The sequence below is a fragment of the Trichechus manatus genome, unplaced genomic scaffold (assembly GCF_000243295.1).
Source record: "Trichechus manatus latirostris isolate Lorelei unplaced genomic scaffold, TriManLat1.0 scaffold00004, whole genome shotgun sequence".
In the NCBI taxonomy this organism is placed as follows: Eukaryota; Metazoa; Chordata; class Mammalia; order Sirenia; family Trichechidae; genus Trichechus; species Trichechus manatus.
The window spans coordinates 31,467,893-31,487,436 of NW_004443940.1; the positions used below are offsets into that span (position 1 = coordinate 31,467,893).

At 39.8% G+C, this 19,544-nt stretch overlaps 1 protein-coding gene across 1 annotated transcript in view; it reads left to right on the plus strand.

Moving 5' to 3' along the window:
* Positions 1 to 19,544, plus strand: part of LONRF2 (LON peptidase N-terminal domain and ring finger 2) — a 46,524-nt gene that overhangs the window by 6,812 nt on the left and 20,168 nt on the right. The window contains exons 3-7 of the mRNA XM_004369407.2: positions 10,072 to 10,194; positions 12,368 to 12,529; positions 13,880 to 14,081; positions 15,673 to 15,772; positions 16,054 to 16,168. Of these exons, the coding sequence (XP_004369464.1) occupies positions 10,072 to 10,194; positions 12,368 to 12,529; positions 13,880 to 14,081; positions 15,673 to 15,772; positions 16,054 to 16,168 (702 nt within the window). The remainder of the gene's footprint in view (positions 1 to 10,071; positions 10,195 to 12,367; positions 12,530 to 13,879; positions 14,082 to 15,672; positions 15,773 to 16,053; positions 16,169 to 19,544) is intronic.

Here is a 19,544-nt window from a genome sequence, read left to right on the forward strand (position 1 = left end):
CCTTCCCCCTCCGCCCGCCTTCCCCCTCCGCCCGCCTTCCCCCTCCGCCCGCCTTCCCCCTTGTTTACTTCACTAGAAACATTTTCTATTTCTATTCCTGAGACCTTTTTATCTTATTCCTTAATGTATTCTTTTTCTGAGGTAATTTGTCAGTAATAATTGAGCCTCATTTGTGTTAAATTATTAGAAGTCTAGTATTTACGACTGAAAATAGACCTATATTGCCTTCCAAAGCTGGATTTTCTTCCACAGTATCGATCTTTAAGCTGAAAACTTGGCAGTGTGTCTCTGACAAAAGACAGAATACATGCTAATAGTAACTGTCAAGAGGCAGTAAATGAATCCTTAGCCTTTGGGAATTTGGTCATATCTTCAGGATTTATTGCAAATCTCTGGGCCTCAGTTCTTGCCAAGTGCCTAGTAGAGACCATCTTCTGCAGTATAAATATACCATATTAAATCACTTCAAGATAGTAAAGGACAGAAACTTATTGCCAGGTTAATTATTATAACTTAAAAATTAGGAAGACGTATTGGAAGGTAAATTGAAAGGATTGGAGGACTGAGTTGGCAGATTAGTTCCGAAGTGCTTCATCTCAGTCACAGTCTCGAGCTCCAGGGGGGGCTTGTTAGAACCGTGCATTTTACCCAAGCGAAACTACCTTTCAAGCAACCCAGTCAAGGCTTGATATTGACTGAAACCTTCTGGTAAAACTGGAGACAAGCCAAAACCCATTGCTGTCAAGTTGATTCCTACAGAGTAGAACTGCCCCATAGGGTTTTCTAGGCTGTAGTCTTTTTTTCTTTAATTGTGGTTTAAATGAAAGTTTATGGTTCAAGTTAGTTTCTCATACAAAAATTCATACACAGACACTACTATGTGACCCTGGTTGCTCTCCCCATACTGTGACAGCACACTCTTTTCCACCCCGGATTTTCTGTGTCTGTTCAATCAGCCCCTGTCCTTTCTGACTGTTCATCTTGCCTCCGGACAGGAGCTGCCCATTTAGTCTCATGTATCTACTTGAGCTAAGCAGCACTCTCTTCACGAGTATCATTTTATGCCTTAGAGTCCAGTCTACTCTTTGTCTGAAGAGTTACCTTTGGCAGTGGTTTCAGTTTTGGGCTAAAGGAGTCCAGGGACCATGTCTTCCAGGGTTTCTCCAGTCTCAGACAGTTCAGTCTGGTCATCTTACTAGAATTTGAGTTCTGCACCCCACCTTTCTCATGCTCTATCTGGGACTGTTGTGTTCCCTGTCAGGGCGGTCATTGGTGGTAGCTGGGCACCATCTAGTTCTGGTCTCAGGCTGATGTGAAGTCTCTGGTTTATGTGGCCCTTTCTGCCTCTTGGGCTAATACTTTCCTTGTGTCTTTGGTGTTCTTCATTTTCCTTTACTCCAGGTGGTTGGGACCAGTTGATGCATCTTAGATGGCTGCTTGCTAGCTTTTAAGACCCTAGATGCCACTCACCAAAGTAAAATGCAGAACATTTTCTTAATAAGCTTTGTTATTGCCAGTTGACCTAGATGTCCCCTGAAAGCATGGTCCCCGGACTCCTACCCCTGCTACTCTGTCCCTCAAAGTGTTTGATTATATTCAGGAAACTTCTTAGCTTTGGTTTAGTCTGGTTGGGCTGACTTCCCCTGTAGTGTGTGCTGTCCTTCCCTTCACCTAAGACGATTTTTATCTACTATCTAGTTAGTAAATGACCCTTATCCTCCCTCCCCACCCTCGTAACCTTCAAAGGATGTTTTCTTCTGTTTAAACGTTTTTCTTGAGTTCTTATAATACTGGTCTTATACAATATTTGTCCTTCTGTGACTGACTAAATTCACTTAGTATGATAACCTCTAGCTTCCTCCATGTTATGTTTCATGGCTTCATCGTTGTTCTTTATAATTGCGTAGTATTCCACTGTGTGGGTAGACCATAATTTGTTTATCCCTTTGTCTGTTGACGGGCACCTGGTTGTTTCCTTTTTTTATTGTGAACAGTGCTGCAGTGAACATGGGTGTGTGAAAACTATTTAAAAGTAATAAACACTTATTGGTGCACTAATATCAAAAATGCAAATATTGATTGAGATTATGTGTACATGTGGAAACTTTAAACTGTGAAGTATCTTGTATATATAAGACAGTATTATTTTTCTGTAGCTTTTGATAAGCAGATGAAACAGATTTAGAAGCTACTGAAGCTTAGACTGCAGGGCTCCTTACTTGCATAAGGCCTGGGCCAGGTCCTAGCAAACTGGTATTCATAATTTCTTACTTAAAGACAACTTCCAAATTGTCAGCTCCAGGCTATACAAAACCTCGATGCACTTTTAAGGAGAATAAGACGATTAGTAAAACTGACATATTTAAGAAAAATTACAGAGCATTCCATAGAGGAATGACTGATGACCTTAGGAGGCTTCTGAGGGCCACCGGGGATAAAATGAGTGAGCTGTTGCCCAAAGTGTTTTGAAATGGCTGCTCTCCCAGAGAGCTGGAAGATAAGGGATATAATGGGGAGAAAGTTAGCAAATACTAGGAGAGAGGGTGATGCTAGAGGTAGAATCTGGTTACCATCAGCATATACATGGTATTTAAAACGAGAAAAATAAGTCAGGATAAGATGAAACAAAAACTAAACCTGTTGCCATCGAGTCAATCCGACTCCTAGCGACTCTATAGGACAGAGTAGAACTACCCCTTAGGGTTTCCAAGGAGCGGCTGGTGGATTTGAACTGTTGACTTTGGTTAGCAGCCTGAGCTCTTCACCAGTGCGCCACGAGGGTTCCCAGGTTAAGATAGCGACCTAAAAATAAACCTTTACACTTGGCTTTAGTGGGTAATGGCAGAGGAGTGAAGTAGCTGTGTGAACCCCCGGGAGATAAACAATTATAAAAACTGGATTAAAAACAAACAGGTCAAAGATGCTGTAAAGCATCTAAAACAGAAGCCTGAGAAAAGTTTAATTTCAAAATCCTGCAAACGAAATTTATGAGAATTGAGTTTAAAGCAAACTACAATACTGTATTGATGAGTTTATAATGTACATAGATATAATATGAACGACAGTATCAGAAAGAATAGGAAGTGAGGAAACATACTGTTGCTGGGTTTGTATTATTTTGCCTGAAATAATTGAATTTTAAGGAGTTGTAGCACTGTGACTGTTCAGTGCTTGGCTGCTAACTCAAAGGTTGCAGTTTGAACCCACCCAGCAACTCTCGGGGGGAAAGACTTGGAGGTCTGCTCCCGTAAAGATTACAGCTTAGAAGACTCTCTGGAGCAGTTCTGCTGTGTCACATGGGTGGCTATGAATCGGAATTGACTTGATGACACCCAACAATAATTCAATTTTAATTCTAAGTAGATAGGGATAACTCTTTAAAGATGCATATTGTAAACCCAAAACATTCGCTAAAAAATAATGCTCCGGGGTATATCTAAGAAGCCGATAGAGGAATTAAAATGAAAATACTTGGTTAACCCTAAAGAAGGAACAGAAGACTAAATAAGCAGATGAGACATAAAAAACAGTAAGAGATAAATAAACACAACCTTGTTGATGGTTACAGTAAGGATAGGTAGGTGAAACACTCCAACTAAAAGTCCTAGACTATAAGATTGTACACCAAAATGAGAACTATGTTGTCTACAAGAAATGTACTTCAAATAACAAGACATAAATAGACTGTCTATAAAAACATACCAGGTAAATAAAAAGCAGACAGAAGGCGAGGTGGGTATATTATTAGACAAGGGGTACTACTAGAAACGTAATGAAAAATAATTTGAGACAAAAGGAAAAATCTGTAATCACAAAAAAATATATAGATCAGGGACCAAAAACAAGACAACTGAACCTGTTGCCGTTGAGTGGGTTCCGAGTCATAGCGACCCTATAGGACAGTGGAACTGCCCCATAGGGTTTCCAAGGAGCAGCTGGTGGATTTGAGCTGCTGACCTTCTAGTTAGCGGCCGTAGTTCTTTAACCACTGTGCCACCAGGGCTTGTATACATCAGGAAGATACTTTATTGACACATAATACTTATAATTGCTGTATCAAAATATATGAAGGAAAAACTAACAATGAAGGGGAAAATAACACCTGCACTTGTAAATAGTGAATTAAAGCCATTTTCAGTAGTTGACAAGTCAATTTTAGTTAGTGTATGTAAGATCTGAAAGATGCTACTGGCCTTGTTTTTGGTTGATACCTGACAGTTACAGGACACTATCCCCATTACCGCACACCCCCACTACCATGCACACGTTATTTTCAATGCTTGTGGAATCTCATGCTGGAAAAACCAGTATCAGTAGGTTTCAAGAGTGTTCTCTGGCCATAACAGAATTAGAAGAGCAGTTAACAAAGCATCAGGGAAACCCCTAAATATCTGCAGTTCATTCAGCTCACTTCTAAACAATCCGTAGCTCCAAGAAGAATAAAAAAGGAAACTAGAAAGTGTTTTGAAACTAATGAAAATAAAAACATATCTAATTTGTGAAATGTGGCTAAAGCTATTCTTAGAGGGAAATTTATAACATTAATGCTTAGCAAAGAAAGGTCTCAAATCCGTGATCTCAGCTCCACCTTAAAACTAGGAAAACAAGCAAATGAAAGTTCGGGCAAGCAGGAGGAGGAGATGCTATAAAGGGTAGAAGTCAATACAAAGAAAACAACAGAAAATGTCTTTAACAGATGATGTTTTTTAAGAGATAATAAAACTGATCAGAAAAAAATAGACCAGTTACCAATTCCAAGAATGAAAAGGGGGGTCTTCACTATAGATCCTATAGCTGCTAAAAGGATAAGGGAATATTATGGACAGCTTTATAGCAATACTTTCAACAACTTAGATGAAATGGATAAATTGCTCGAAAGACACAAACTACCAATACTTAAGGAGAAATAGATAAACCCTAGTAGCCCTGCCTTTATTTTAAAAAAATTGAATTTAAAGTTAACCACCCCCCCACCCCCCTGCCAAAATCCCCGGGACCAGATGGTATCGCTGGTGAATTATACCACGTGTAAGGAAATTGTTGAGTGCCTTTGAGTCGATTCTGACTCGGCAATCCTATAGGACAGAGTAAAACTGCCCAATTGGGTTTCCAAGGAGCAGCTGGTGGATTCAAACTGCCAACCTTTTGGTTAGTAGCCGAGCTCTTAACTGCTGTGCCACCAGGGACACTAATTCTTAAAAACTTCTACCAGAAAATAGAACATTCATTACCCTGATAATAAAACCAGCGGAAGAAAGTTTAAAAAAAAAAAAAAAAAACACCTCGTGAAAATCTGTCTATATTGACAGGCTGAAAAATAGGTAGAAAATGAAGGTAAAGCCTTTGGAGAAAAATCAACACTCCTTGATAAAAACTCTGGGCAAACTAGGAATAGCTGGGGACTACCTAAATCTGTTAAGTGTATATGAAAAACCTTATAGCTAACATATTTAATGGGAGAAAACTAAATTCTTTTCCCCTAAGCTCAAGAACGCAGAGGTTTGCTTTTACCACTTACCAGCAGTGAATACGTAATTGTCTATAAAGGGTGTCTTAGGGAATCGACAAAACAGCTCCTGGAACTAATAGGTTAGCAAGGTTGCAGGATATAAGTAGATATGTAAAAACCCACACAATAAAAAATTGATTGTATGTCTATATACTAGCAGAAAACAATTTGTAGAATAAATTTGGAGATAATACCGTTAGTTTTGTTTAAACTTATGTTACATTTGGGAGTTGTTAGGTGCTATTGCGTGGGTTCTGACTCATAACGGCCCTATGTAGAACAGAAGGAGACACTGCCTGGTCCAGTGCTATCCTCACAATCATTGCTATGTTTGAGCTTGTTGCAGCCACTGTGTCAATCCATGTGTTTGAGGATCTTCCTCTCTTTCACTGATCCTCTACCACACATGGTCTTCTCCAGGGACTGGTCTTCCTGATAACGTGCCCAGAGCATTTGATCCTTCTTATTCAATGTCCAGCTTTCATGTGTACGTGAGGCTATTGAAAACACCATGGCATGGGTCAGGTGCACCTTAGTCCTCAAAGTGACATCTTTGCTTTTTAACATTTTAAGTTCTTTCGCAGCAGATTTGCCTAATGCAGGGTGTCGTTGATCTCTTGAGTGCTGCTTCCATGGGCGTCGATGTGGATCCAAGTAAAATGAAATCCTTGACACCTTCAGTATTTTCAGTTTGTCATGATGTCACTTATTGGTCCAGTCGTGAGGATTGTTTTATGTTGAGGTGTTCTCCATAGTGAAGGAGGCCTGGTGGCACAGTGGTTAAAGCGATTGACTGTTAACTGAAAAGTTGGCAGTTTAAAACCACCAGTGGCTCTGCAGGAGAAAGATGTGACAGTCTGCTTCTGTAGAGATTTACAGCTTTGGAAAAACACTGGGGTTGCTATGAGTCGGAATTGACTCATCGGCAGTGGGTTTTGGGGTTTGTAATCCGTACTGAAGGCTGTGGTCTTGAATCTTCATCAGTAAGTTCAAGTCCTCTCTGCTTTCAGCAAGCAAGGCTGTGTTATCTGCATATCACAGGTTGTCAGTGAGTCTTCTTCAATCCTGGTGCCATGATGTGCTCAGCATACAGATTGAATAAGTTTGGTAAAAGGATACTGCTCTGACGCATACCTTTCCTGATTTTAACCACGCAGTATTCCCTTTTTCTGTTCAAGCAACTGCTTCTTGGTCTAAGTACAGGTTCCTTATGTGCACGAATAAGTGTTTTGGAATTCCCATCCTTCTCAGTGTTATCCATGATTTGTTATGATTTCCACAGTCGAATGCCTTAGGATAGTTAGTAAAACACAGGTACATATCTTTGGTATTCTCTGCTTTCAGCCCAGGATCTGTCTGACATCGGCAATGATATCCCTTGTTCCACGCCCTCTTCTGAATCTGGCTTGAATTTCTGGCAGTTCCTTGTGATGTACTGCTGCAAACGTTTGTGAATGATCTTTAGCATAATTTTACTTGAGTGTGATGTTAATGATACTGATAGATAATTTCCATATTCCATTGGATCACCTTTCTTTGGAATGGGCACGTATATGGATTTCTTCCAGTCGATTGGCCAGGTAGCTGTCATCCAAATTTCTTGGCATAGACAAGTGAACGCTTTCAGTGTTGGAGCCATTTGTCGAAACATCTCAATTGGTATTGTCAATTTTGGGAGCCTGAATTTTCACCAGTGTCTTCAGTGCAGCTTTTGTACTTCTTCCTTCATTGTATCAGTTCTTAATCCTATGCTACCTCCTGAAATGGTTGGATGTTGACCAGTTCTTTCTGGTCCGGGCACTGTGTGTATTCCTTTCATCTTTTTTTGATGATTCCTGTATCTTTCAGTTTTTTGCCCGTAGAATCCTTGAATATTGGAACCTGAGGCTTGAATTTTTTCTTAATTTCTTTCAGCTTGAGAAATTATGAATGTGTTCTTCCCTTTTAATTTTCTAACTGCAGGTCTTTGCATGTGTCATCGTAATGTTTTGCTTTGTTTTCTCGAGCCTCCCTTTGAAATCTTCTGTTTAGCTCTTTTACATCATCATTTCTTCTATTGCTCTAGTTACTCCATGTGCAAGAGCAAATTTCGGATTCTCTTCTGACATCCATTTTGATGTTTTTCCCCTTTTTCTGTCTTTTTAATGACCCTTTGCTTTCTTCGTGTACGATGTCCTTGATGTCATCCCATAAAGCCCTGGTCTTCAGTCATTAGTGTTCATTGTGTCAAGTCTATTCTTGAGATGATTTTTGAATTCAGGTGGGATATAATCAAAAGTTTTGTTATCTCTTCTGAATTTTTGGTACTTACGGATTTGTTTTAATTTTCTTCAGCTTCAGCTCGAACTTGCATAGGAGCAGTTGATGGTCTGTTCTGTAGTCGGCCCCTGGCCTTGTTCTGACTGATGATCCTGAGCTTCTCCATCATCTTTCACAGATGTAGTCAGGTTGATTTTTGTGTATTCTATCTGGCAGGGTCCACGTGTATAGTTGTTGTTTATGTTGTTGAAAAAAAGGTATTTTCAGTGAGTAGGTCATTGGTCTTGCAAAAATCTATTATGTGATTTCCAGCATTGTTTCTGTTACCAACGCCTTACTTTCCAGCTACTGATCCTTCTTTGCTTTCAACTTTGCATTCCAATCACCAGTGATTATCTTGCATCATGATTGCATGTTCGATCAATTTCAGACTGCAGAAGTTGGTAGAAATCTTCAGTTTCTTCATCTTTGGTGTTAGTGGTTGGTGGGTAAATTTGAGTAATAGTTGTGGACTTAAGATACCTGTGAGACCTGTACACTGAAAACTATAAAACATGCTGAGAGAAATTAAAGAGCACCTAAATGTGTAGATATACCAGGTTTATGGATCGGAAGAATCAATGTTAGATGTCAAATCTCCCCGCGTGGACTGTTGATTTCAACACAACCCCAATCAAAACCAAAATAGGCTTGCTTTCTTTGTAGAAATTGACAAACTGGTTCTAAAATACATATGGAAATGGACAGAATAGCCTAACCAATTCTGAAAACGATTAATGAAGTTGTAAGATATATACTACTTGATTCCAAGACTTACCTACTGTAGAGGTGACGTCATCAGGACTCTGGTATTTCCTTGAGAGTTACAGAGCAGTAAAACAGAAGGCAGATCAGAAAGTAGACCCAGACATACAGAGTCAGTTAATTTTTATAGTAGTACTAAAGTATTTCAGTAAGGAAAGGATAATCTTTTCAACAGATGGTACTGGGACAATTGGATATTTGCAGAAGAACCTCAGCCGTTGCCTTACCATATATAAAAAACGAATTCCCAATGGACCATAGACCTAAGTATCTAAGTGAAAACTATAAAACTGGAAGAAAACACGGAGAGACTCTGACCTAGGGTTAGGCCAAGATTCCCTAGGACACAAAAAGCACAACTGTACAAGAAAAAGTTAGTAAACTGGTTTTCATCAAAATTACAAATTTCTGCTTTTCAAAAGATAGTGTTATAACATGAAAAGGCAGACATAGCATTGGAAGAAATTATTTGCAAGGCATATATGTTTAAGGAGTCCCGTCTGGCATGCATAAGTAACTCTACCAAGTCAGTGATAATTCACACAACTCAGTTAAATGTTGAACAAGAGATTTGGGGACATACTTCACCAGAGAGGACAGATACCGAATACGCATGTGAAAACATGCTCTATGTCATTAGTCTTCAGGAAAATGCAAATTAAAACCTCAGTGAAATGTATGCTACTACATGTCTGCTGGAATGGCTTAAATTACAGAGTGACCACACGAGTACGGTGACATGACTGGGACGTTGAGCAGCCGGAACTTGTATGTACATTGCTGGTGGGCATGCAAAATGGGACAGGCTTTTGGAAGACAGTTTGGCAGTTTTTCTTAAAGCTAAGCTTGTGGTTACTGTATGACCTGACAGTCAGCTTACAGATGAGCAAACAACCAGGGATCCCAGATTCATTGGCCAGAAGAGAAAGGGCAAAATAACCAGAGCAACTGACCCCAGTGGAAACAGAATTCATGAACTAGTGAAAAATGATGACATTTTCAAAGATTGAGAAGATACCGCATCCATAAAACAAAAAAAAACTCTTGGAAATGACCCACATTGCATTTTGTTCCTATCATGGTACGTTTAAGTATGCTATGCTTTATACTATAGTAATTTCTAGACATGACTGTTTCCACAAGACTGTAAATTTGTTGAAGGCAGCAATGTGGTAGTGACCTGTAACCAGTGAATGAATTTCATGTTGGCAGACAGGCAGTTCTCTTCTTAGTGTGGTACTTAGAGCTGATTCAGGCAGCAAATTTCAGGTATGGTGACTCCTGTGTTAACTGCAGATAGTATTTGTGAGACACTGAAGTTTAACAAGTGTCCAAGGCAGGGAGATGTACTAGAACTAGAGCCATTCTTGATGAATTTTTGTTGATCCTCCTTGATGTGAAATCAAAACAAATAGTTCTAATGATTTTGTCGGGGTATTTGTATGCAAGCTTATATGTGCTGTCTTCTAAACGTATTCCTTCTATTTTGATGACTCCAGGGACATCATGTAAAAGCTCAAGCTCTTTCTAGACTGGGAAGAACTAAAGAAATGTTGAAGGAGTTGCTCTACTGCCTTGCATTAAATCCTGAATTCCAGACAGTGAAAGAAGAAGCGGAGAAGGTCTGATTTCCTTTAACTTTTCTTCAAAAATCATGGTTTATAGTCTTTGCGTCCATACTGAATAACTCTTGCATATAAAATGAACGTAGTACTGATTACTGTGGCAATGTAATGAAAAACACACTCAATAATAATGATAAAGTTGACTTAATGACATCTAGATAGGCGCTATATTTCTGTCCATAGATAAAGCAGGATATTTCAATGAGATAACATACATATACTCAATTTGGTTGAAATAATGAAATACATAAAGTGAAGCAGGGTCGATGTGGGAGTCTGGAGAGGCAAAAAAAAATTTTCTTCCCTAGAGTTTGGAACTTCGAGTTGTATGGTTTGTAAAGGAATCCTATAAGATAATGTATAAAAAATCGGTTCAGCTACATAGGTGGACTTAAAATTTTCAGCAAAGCTTTGCCAGCATGATACAGAAATATGTTCTTTCATAGAAACATTTAGCCCAGTTTTCATCACAGGTCATCGAGTCAATGTAGAAATCGATGGTATAAAAACCCCTGTATATTAGTCTCCTAGTCTTTACTCAGCACTTCCAGTGACCCTCAGTTATGTTTTTTATGAGGTTGCTTCTTTCACCATTTATTAACTTCTGCTACACATCTACTGTCTAATTTCCACTTACCAGTTTTAGTTTTGTTTCGTTGAGCAACAGAAGATGAATTGGTTCACTCCTACATTTCAGACCACCTTCAGGTATTGGAGAACAGCTCTCATATTAGCTTGAAGTTGTTCTTTGGGCCAAACATCCTTTTTGCCTAGAACAGGTTTTCTAGGATTTCTTCCTCGGGGGCATCCCACTCCCCCAAGCTGCAGTATCCAGGTCCGACAACTACAGATAGTAACCTTTTATTTTTCTCTTAGGCCTATATCTTGGGGTGTTGTTTGTTTGTTTTTGTTTTTTTTTTTAAACGCCTGGCACTGTTGGCTCTCATTAGAAATGTAGTTAGCCAAAATAACTAGGTGTTTTTCCCCCCCCGTAAGAACTGTCTAGTAAAAACTTTACATCCTTTTGTTACACAGTTGATGGGTCATTATTAATCCTGTTAGATTTCCACTTGTCAAAATAATATTGAAACTTGAGTCTACTATTTTAACTATCCCTGCCTGCCTTGTCCCATCTGAAAATTTCATAAGAATCTTAGAACATATTTCAACTGATCCTCCCCCACAACATTGTGAGAAATTCTCAGTCCAAGCTCAGGGAGATGAGCTTGTTGACAGAGGTTTAGGCCTTGCGGATTCTTGTCTGGTGCTTTTACAGACAGGATGATTTTTCTGTCTATCATTCTATGTGTGATTGCTCAGTGGGACAGTATCTTCTATCACAGATGATGCCAAAAACGGTGCTAGCCTGTTGAGGCCCGTGAAACGTGGGACTGTACCTGTTAGCCACCGGTAGCTCTGCTGGCCACCAACAGCTGAGGATGCTGTTGCCCGTTGCTATGGAGGTCATGGATTCCAGGGTGCTCACATTGTCACGTGAAGAACAGGAAGAAAAGACTCTGGTCACTCTTTCTTGCCTCCTTCAAACTGTTGGATTCTGTTGGGTCCTTGAGGTTTGGCAGGACCATCTGAATGACAGGCAGAATGCCTAACTGGCAGTCACTGCCCCCCATTCTTTTTAACCAGAATCAGTGGCCCTTTATCCTCCCTTCCTTTAAAGTTCTTTGCTAGGTGACCATTTTGGTTCTTCTTATAAATAGAGCTATGTTTTAGAAAGATCTGAATCCTGTGGGTGATCACAGATTAAATTCAGTTTGGGAACCCCTACAACCTAGATAAGATCCCTGGTGGTGCAGTAGTTAAGAGCTTGGCTGCTAACCAAAGGGTCAGCAGTTCAAATCCACCAGCTGCTCCTTGGAAACCCTAGCAGGCAGTTCTGCTCTGTCCTATAGGGTCGCTGTGAGTCGATATCAACTGGACTGCAGTCGAGTTTTTATTTGGGAAGATTGACATGGAAGGAGACTGGGAGCTAGGATGCTTAAAACATTGACTATATGGTTTCAAAAACCTTGGGATTTTAAACGGTTGGTGAATGGGATATGGTAAATCTTTTCAGTTTTTTAAGCCTATTTGGCTTCAGAGCATCCTCTGAATCTTTAAGGCATTTTTTTAAAATGTGTCTTACAAACCTTTTTTTCCTTAATTTTTACAGGTGATATGTGAGTTGTTTTTTCCAGATTCAGGAAATGTGCATCAAAATTCAGCGTCTTCCATACAAAGCAGGATGTTGAACACCGGACTAACACGTCATTCTAACAGCCGTTCAAGTGCCGCATCTTCTCTGAGAGAGGGTCGTAATGCAGGGAGTGCTAAGGTGTGTGAAGTGCACGTGTTTTCAGTATGATCCTGATTGTTACATAATTCCTTTATTTTAAATGTTTTTACAAGTTGTTTACCCATTGTGGTGTTATGTTAGTTAGAAGTTATTTCTCAAGACCAATTTGTAGCTCCTCAGTCTGAGAGATGAAAATTTTAAAGGAAGTCAGCTGAAACAGTGAAAATGAAGATTGAAAGAAAGGAATTTTAGAACACCTAGGACATCAGGAGACTGCATTTATTTTGGCTTGGAGGAAAAAACAGGAATTCTATGAATAGGCGAAATCTGTTTATATGTATTTATATAGTGTGTGTGTGTATATGTATATGCACATAAACATGTCTATATATAAAACGTTGTATATGACATGTTTATTTTATATACATACACACACACATGTTATGTACATTTATATAAGTAGCCCTGATGGCACAGTGGTTAAATGGCTCAGCTGCTGAACAGAAGGTAGGCGGTTTGAACCCACCAGCTGCTCCACAGGAGAAAGATGTGGCAGTCTGCTTTTGTAAAAGATTACAGCCTTGGAAACCTTCTGGGGCAGTTCTGCTCTAGGGTCGCAGTGAGTTGGAATCGACTCAGCAACAGGTTATATACACAGGCAGTCCCCGAGTTACCACCCAGATCTGTTCTTAAGTCCATCTTGAATTTTGTAGGTTGAAGTTGTAACAGGTACATACCATTCTTATTCAATGTCTGTCCAGTGTTTGTATTAGTACATATTATACGTTTTACCTTTTCATGCATGTAAAACACTTAAAAGCTTCCAAACCACGTTAATGTTTTCATGAGTGTCACAAAGTAGTGCATGCATTTGTTATCATGAACCATTGTATTTAACTCAGATTTTAATAGAGTAGGCTTTATAGAAGTCCATTCTTAAGTACGAGTTACCTGTAAGTCTGATGTTTGTAACCCGGGGACTGCTTGTATATGTGTATATATATGTATACCAAAAAAACTACAACCTGTTGCTACCTAGTAGATTTCAACTCATGTGACCCTATACGACAGAGTAGAACTACTCCAGAGGGCTACCAAGGAGTGGCTGGTGGATTCAAGCTGCTGACCTTTTGGTTAGCAGTGGTGCTCTTAACCACTGCGCCACTAGGGGGACCGGACACATACGCACGCAGGAAGACTGATAAGAAATGGTCTTGTATTTTACCATGAAAACTATAAAACTCAGAAGTTGATAGACAAACCAGTTATAAAGGAAGAGTAAACTCTTAATTCCGAAGACTTCTGAGACGGGTTACTGTTAACTGTTTTTTTCCCCTTTTATGATGTGATTTCTTTAATATTCAGGATTCTTTTTTCCTTCTTACCCAGAATCGATCCAAGAAAGCTTATGTGTTTAGAGATGTCAACGCTTCAGTTTTATATTTTCTAATGGGTCGAAACTATGAAGAAGATGAAAAAATACTAGACAGCGTCCTTTCAATAAAACCCAGCACTGGTTCAAAGAGACAGTTCCCAGATGATCTGGTAGATGTGCCTGACCCGAACACCCCTGGAAAAACCCCCAAGAAAGGTCAGTAAACCCTTCTGTCATAGAGCTGTGTGACTCCAGAGTGACAGAATGTAAGCCAGCATTCAATATATGTATTTTTAAACACAGGTAGTTTACGATGCTTGAGTATATATTTACCATAGTAGGCGCTACTGAGTAAGATACTACTCCATTTTTGTGAACTTATAATGGGGAGGGGAGAGAGAAGAAAACTTTGAAAAAGCCTGACCTGTGCCTTATGGGTCACTTCTATAGGATGCAAAGCCCAGGATTTGAAAGTAGAGGGGAAAATGGGATTTTTTTTTTTTTTTTCCCCTAAGATTTGCTTTCAGAAACTTTTCATCGTGCTTTAGGTGAAAATTACAGCTCAAGTTAATGTCTCATTCAAAAAGTGACATTAGTTGGAATCCTTGCAATGTGACGGCACACTCCCCCTTTCCACCCCGGCTCCCTTGTGTCCATTTGATCAGTTCTGTCCCTTCCTGCCTTCTCATCCTGCTTTTGGACACAGAGCTGCCCATTTGGTCTCGTATATCTGATTGAACTAAGAAGCACATTCCTCACGTGTATTTTTTTTTTTTTTTTTTATACTCCTGTGTAATCTTCGTCTGAAGAGTGGGCTTTTGGAATAGTTTCAGTTCTGGATTAACAGTGTTTGTGGGGCCCATAATTTTGGGAATTCCTCCAGTCCTTGTCAGACCATTAAGTCTGATCTTTTTACTAGAATTTGACTTCTGCACCCTGCTTTTTTCCTGTTCTGTCAGGGACACTGTTGTGTTCCCTATCAGAGTGGTCATTGTTGGTAGTCGGGCACCATCTAGTTCTTCTGGTCTGAGATTGGTGGAGTCTCTTTCATTTGGGGAAAATAGGATTTTAAGTGATGAAGAGGGGAGAACAGACAAACGGGTCCATCAACCTGATTTTTTATGAGTTTTGTCATATGGTATATGTGGCTATATAAACTAATGTTAAATTTATTTTTGCGAATGCTACAGATGCCGTAGAAGTAAATCAGTTGGCACAATTCTATATGTTTTATGATTGTAGTATGTAAGAATGTTTTGTAAGCGATTTTGTTTTGTATAAGTACATACAATTTTTTATTGTTCATACCTATTAAAATAATTGAATTTTTTTTTAAGAGCCTTGAAGTCACATTATTTGTTGTAAGATTACATTTGTTATCCAACGGGCCATCAGAATGTTAACCAGAACTACCAACAGTGAACCAATCTGACTCCTTTGCTTTCTACTGCCTACCCTTATAGTTGCTTTGAGTTGAAATTGACTCGACGGCAGTGGGGTTTACCCTTTGATAGAAATGCTCGTTGATATTGAAGTGAATAGATCCAGCTATGAGATAATAGAACACTTCAGATGGGTGATGCCACAGTGAGTTCATAGTCAAAAGTAGCAGAAAATTGAGGGTAGAATTTTAACTAGCTCGTGCCTGCCGTCCGAATTATTGCTGTGTACTGTTTACTGGACAGGAACTGTTCTGTCCAGCATGCTCTGTTAACATTACACTTTTTTTCCCCAGACGAAATGTATTGATTGCATGCTGTCATTCACATGTGGCAGTGTTAATTATAGCATTTAAATGTTTTTTTAGATACAGCTTCCTTACCTCAAAGAAGCATGGACTCAGAAACTGGAGAAAGTCCAGGATTCTCCATAGATGTGACTGACTTTGAGTGTTCTCTTTGCATGAGGTAGGATGGCATGGAATCCATGCAGCTCTTAAAAACTCAGCATTCCTGAATTCTCTACCTGAATGTAACAGACGTTTTATTATCAGAAATTACTTAATACCTCAGTAATGATTTATTTTCCAAAACTTTGATAAAGGGAAATTATAAAATGGAAACGGGTAGAAGTGAATTCTAGACGAGTAAAGGAATTACATAAGGAATCCTTGTTAAAGAAAGAGGAGATTATCGGAAGTCTCTTCTGGACTTTTCCTGCTGAAAACGCTGATTTTTTTCACCCTCAGGTTGCTCTTTCAGCCTGTCACTACACCGTGTGGACATATGTTTTGCCGAAAATGTTTTGAGTGCAGCCTCGACCGCGCCTCACACTGTCCGTTGTGCAAAGAAATACTTTCTGAAGTAAGTAGATTTTGTGAAACGGCGAGACGGCTGCTTTTCTAATCCATGTCTCATTTGCTTGGTTTCTAGTACCTGCTTGTTAAAGGAGGTCGGGTTTCTGCTGTCATAGACAGGTCTTTTGCTGTGTATTCTCAGGAAATAACAGAAAGCCTTAAATAGAGAAATAACTAAATTTGACGGTAATTTTCAGGTATATAGTTGAGATATACTGAAAATAGCTAATATTACCAAGTCCTTACCATGTGTTATTTCTCAGTGGTTGAGATGACATTATGGTGTGCTTAATGTGTACCATGGGGGCTGTCCTTCACCTCACCTCAAGGTGGAGCCACGCTGCACTGCCCAGTTAGTTTGCGGAGGATGGAAGATGAGATCGTTCCTGACAACTGCTCAGTCCCTTAGTGCACCATCAGTGGTTGCTGTCTTTGGTCTGAAATCAGAACCAGGAAATGTAGATTCTATGGGGGAAGCTGTTCAATTGCGTGTAACCTAGGTGTAAACTACTTAATCCTTTTACAGTGAAACCAAACTTGTTGGCCACTGAGTCGATTTTGACTCATAACAATCCTGCGGGGCAGGGTAGAACTGCTCTGTAGGGTTTCCAAGGAGTGGCTGGTGGATTCCAACTGCTGACCTTTTGGTGAGCAGCCGAGCTCTTCACTGCTGTGCCACCAGGGCTGCTGGTTTTACACTAGGTATGGTAAATACAACAAACAACACAAGCTTCAGACTTCTTGATTAATTTCTTACAATAGTGAATCTCTATCAGCTATATTGGACTCTGGGCCTTTCATTGACACTGCTTTCCACAAAACAAGTTATTACTATTTTGAACATTTTATCATGTTTTAGGAGCCCTGGTGGTGTAGGGGTTAAAGCACTCAGCTGCTAACCAGAAGGTTGGTGGTTCAAACCCACCAACTGCTCTATGGGAGAAAGATGTGGCAGTCTGCTTCCCTAAAGACCACAGCCTTGGAAACCCTGTGGGGCAGTTCAGCTCTGTCCTATAGGGTCTCTGTGAGTTGGAATTAACTTGACCACAATAGGTTTTGAGTTTGTTGTGTTTTAGGTGAAGGCTGACACAGCAAACGAGATTCCCATTCAATAATTGGTGCACACATTGTTCCGTGACACTGGTTAGGTGAAGGTTGACACAGCAAACGAGATTCCCATTCAATAATTGGTACACACGTTGTTCCGTGACACTGGCTACCATCCCTGCAGTGTCACTCTTGCCACTGCCACCCCACCTGCCCAGTTTCCATCCATCCAGTTTCCCTGCCCTAACCTGCCTTCTCATCTTTGCTTCTGGGTAAATGTTGCCCATTTGGTCTCATATAGTTGATTGTTTAAAGGAGCATATTCCTCATGGGTGTTATTGTTTATTTTATAGGTCAGTGTAGTATTTGTCTGAAAGGTGACCTCCAGGAGTGGCTTCAGTTCCAGGTTAAGAGGGTGCTTTGGGCAAACAAACACTTCAGGGGACAGAATAGCAGGGGCAGGGATCTGGGGACCATGGTTTCAGGGGACATGTAGGTCAGTTAGAACAAAGTTTATTAAGAAAATGTTCTGCATCCCACTTCAGTGAGTGGCGTCTGGGGTCTTAAAAGATAGCAAGCGGCTATCTAAAATGCATCAACTGGTCACAGCCCACCTGGAGCCAAAAGAGAATGAAGAACACCAAAGACACAAGGGAAAGTATTAGCCCAAGAGACAGAAAAGGGCCACATAAACCAGAGACTTCATCAGCCTCAGACCAAAGAACTAGATGGTACCTGGCTACCACCAGTGATGACCCTGACAGGGAACACTAGAGAGAGTCCCAGATGGAGCAGGAGAAAAGTGAGGTGCGGAACTCAAATGCTAATAAAAAGACCAGAGTTAATGGTTTGAGACTGGAGGGACCCTGGAAGACATGGCCCCTGGACTCTGTTAGACCAAAACTAAAACCATTCTGAGGCCAACTCTTCAGACAAAGATTAGACTGGACCATGGGACATTAAAATGATGCTCGTAAAGTGTGTGCTTCTTAGCTCAAGTGGATACATGAGACTAAATGGGCAGCTCCTGTCGGGAGGCGAAATGAGAAGGCAGAGGGGCAGGAACTGGTTGAGAATGGACATGGGAAAACCGGGGAGGAAAGGTGGTGTGTGCTGTCACAGTATAGGAAGAGCAACTAGGGTCACATAACTGTATAAATTTTAGTGAGAGACTAACATGAGTTGTAAACTGTCACTTTTAAAGCACAACAGTTAAAAAAAAAAAAAAAAAATAGAAAAAGGTACCTTAGGGCCGTAGGCTTGGGGGTTCCTCTATTATTGGTACAGTCAGTCTGGTTTTTTTTAGGAGTTTTGAGTTTTATTCTAAAAACAAGTTACTTTTAACCTCTAGGGTTTTTGTTTCCCCCCTCATCTGTAAGATGAGACTAATAATAAACTCAGCGAATGTATTTTAAGGAAGTTTTTTAAAATATAGTAGACTTAACTTTTTCATCTAACACGGTAAGAAAAGTTGTTACATGTGAGTTTTTAAATATTTTTCCTTACTCCTAAAACTTAACTAAAATAAGTTATTATAAATTAGACCTTTGTGAAGCACTATGTATACTTGCTTTGTTAAATCACATGCTGAATGTCTCTAAATTTTTCTCATCGTGAATATTGGTTTACTATACTGTGTGCTGTCATGACAGTGGGTAGGTCAGCCTGTGTGTTTTTTAGTCTTCTGCAGTTTCTTTTGGTGGTTCTTGTGCTCTTGCTGGATGGTGCTTGCTGTCTCTTCTGCTGGCTGAATGACTTGGTTATCTGACCTGCTGCCAGGAGATGGCTCCCCTGTTCCTACAGGAGTGAAAAGCATGTCTTTATGCCCACTGTTAGCAGCACAGAACCTTTTATTCGCTTCTGTGCTCAGCTGTGCCTTGTAAAGGGCTGTGTGACAAAGCAGTGCCTAGAAATTGTCACTAGAATATAAGCTCCTTAAGGAAAGACACTGTCTCCAGGGACCAATACACATACTACAGCTTCAAGAAGTCTTTACTGAATGAATGAATGAATGAGCGGTTACATGGAAACGACACTATACATGGATTGCAGTGTTCCAGAAATGAGAATATAATAAAATGAACTAAAATCCCAAATCATAAGGTGATCATTCTTCAGCTTTGAATTCTCACCTGTGTTATGAACATGAATTATTAGTTACATTATATATTTACATACAAATGTCTTGGTTACCATAATGCCAAGTAAAACAAATTTTACTGCATTGTTTAATGAAAAGATGTCAAACTAATAGTTGATAAAATACCTGTGTCTTTACGGAGAGTGACAGAATGGATAAGAAACAGGATCCATCAATATGCTGTCTACAAGAGACA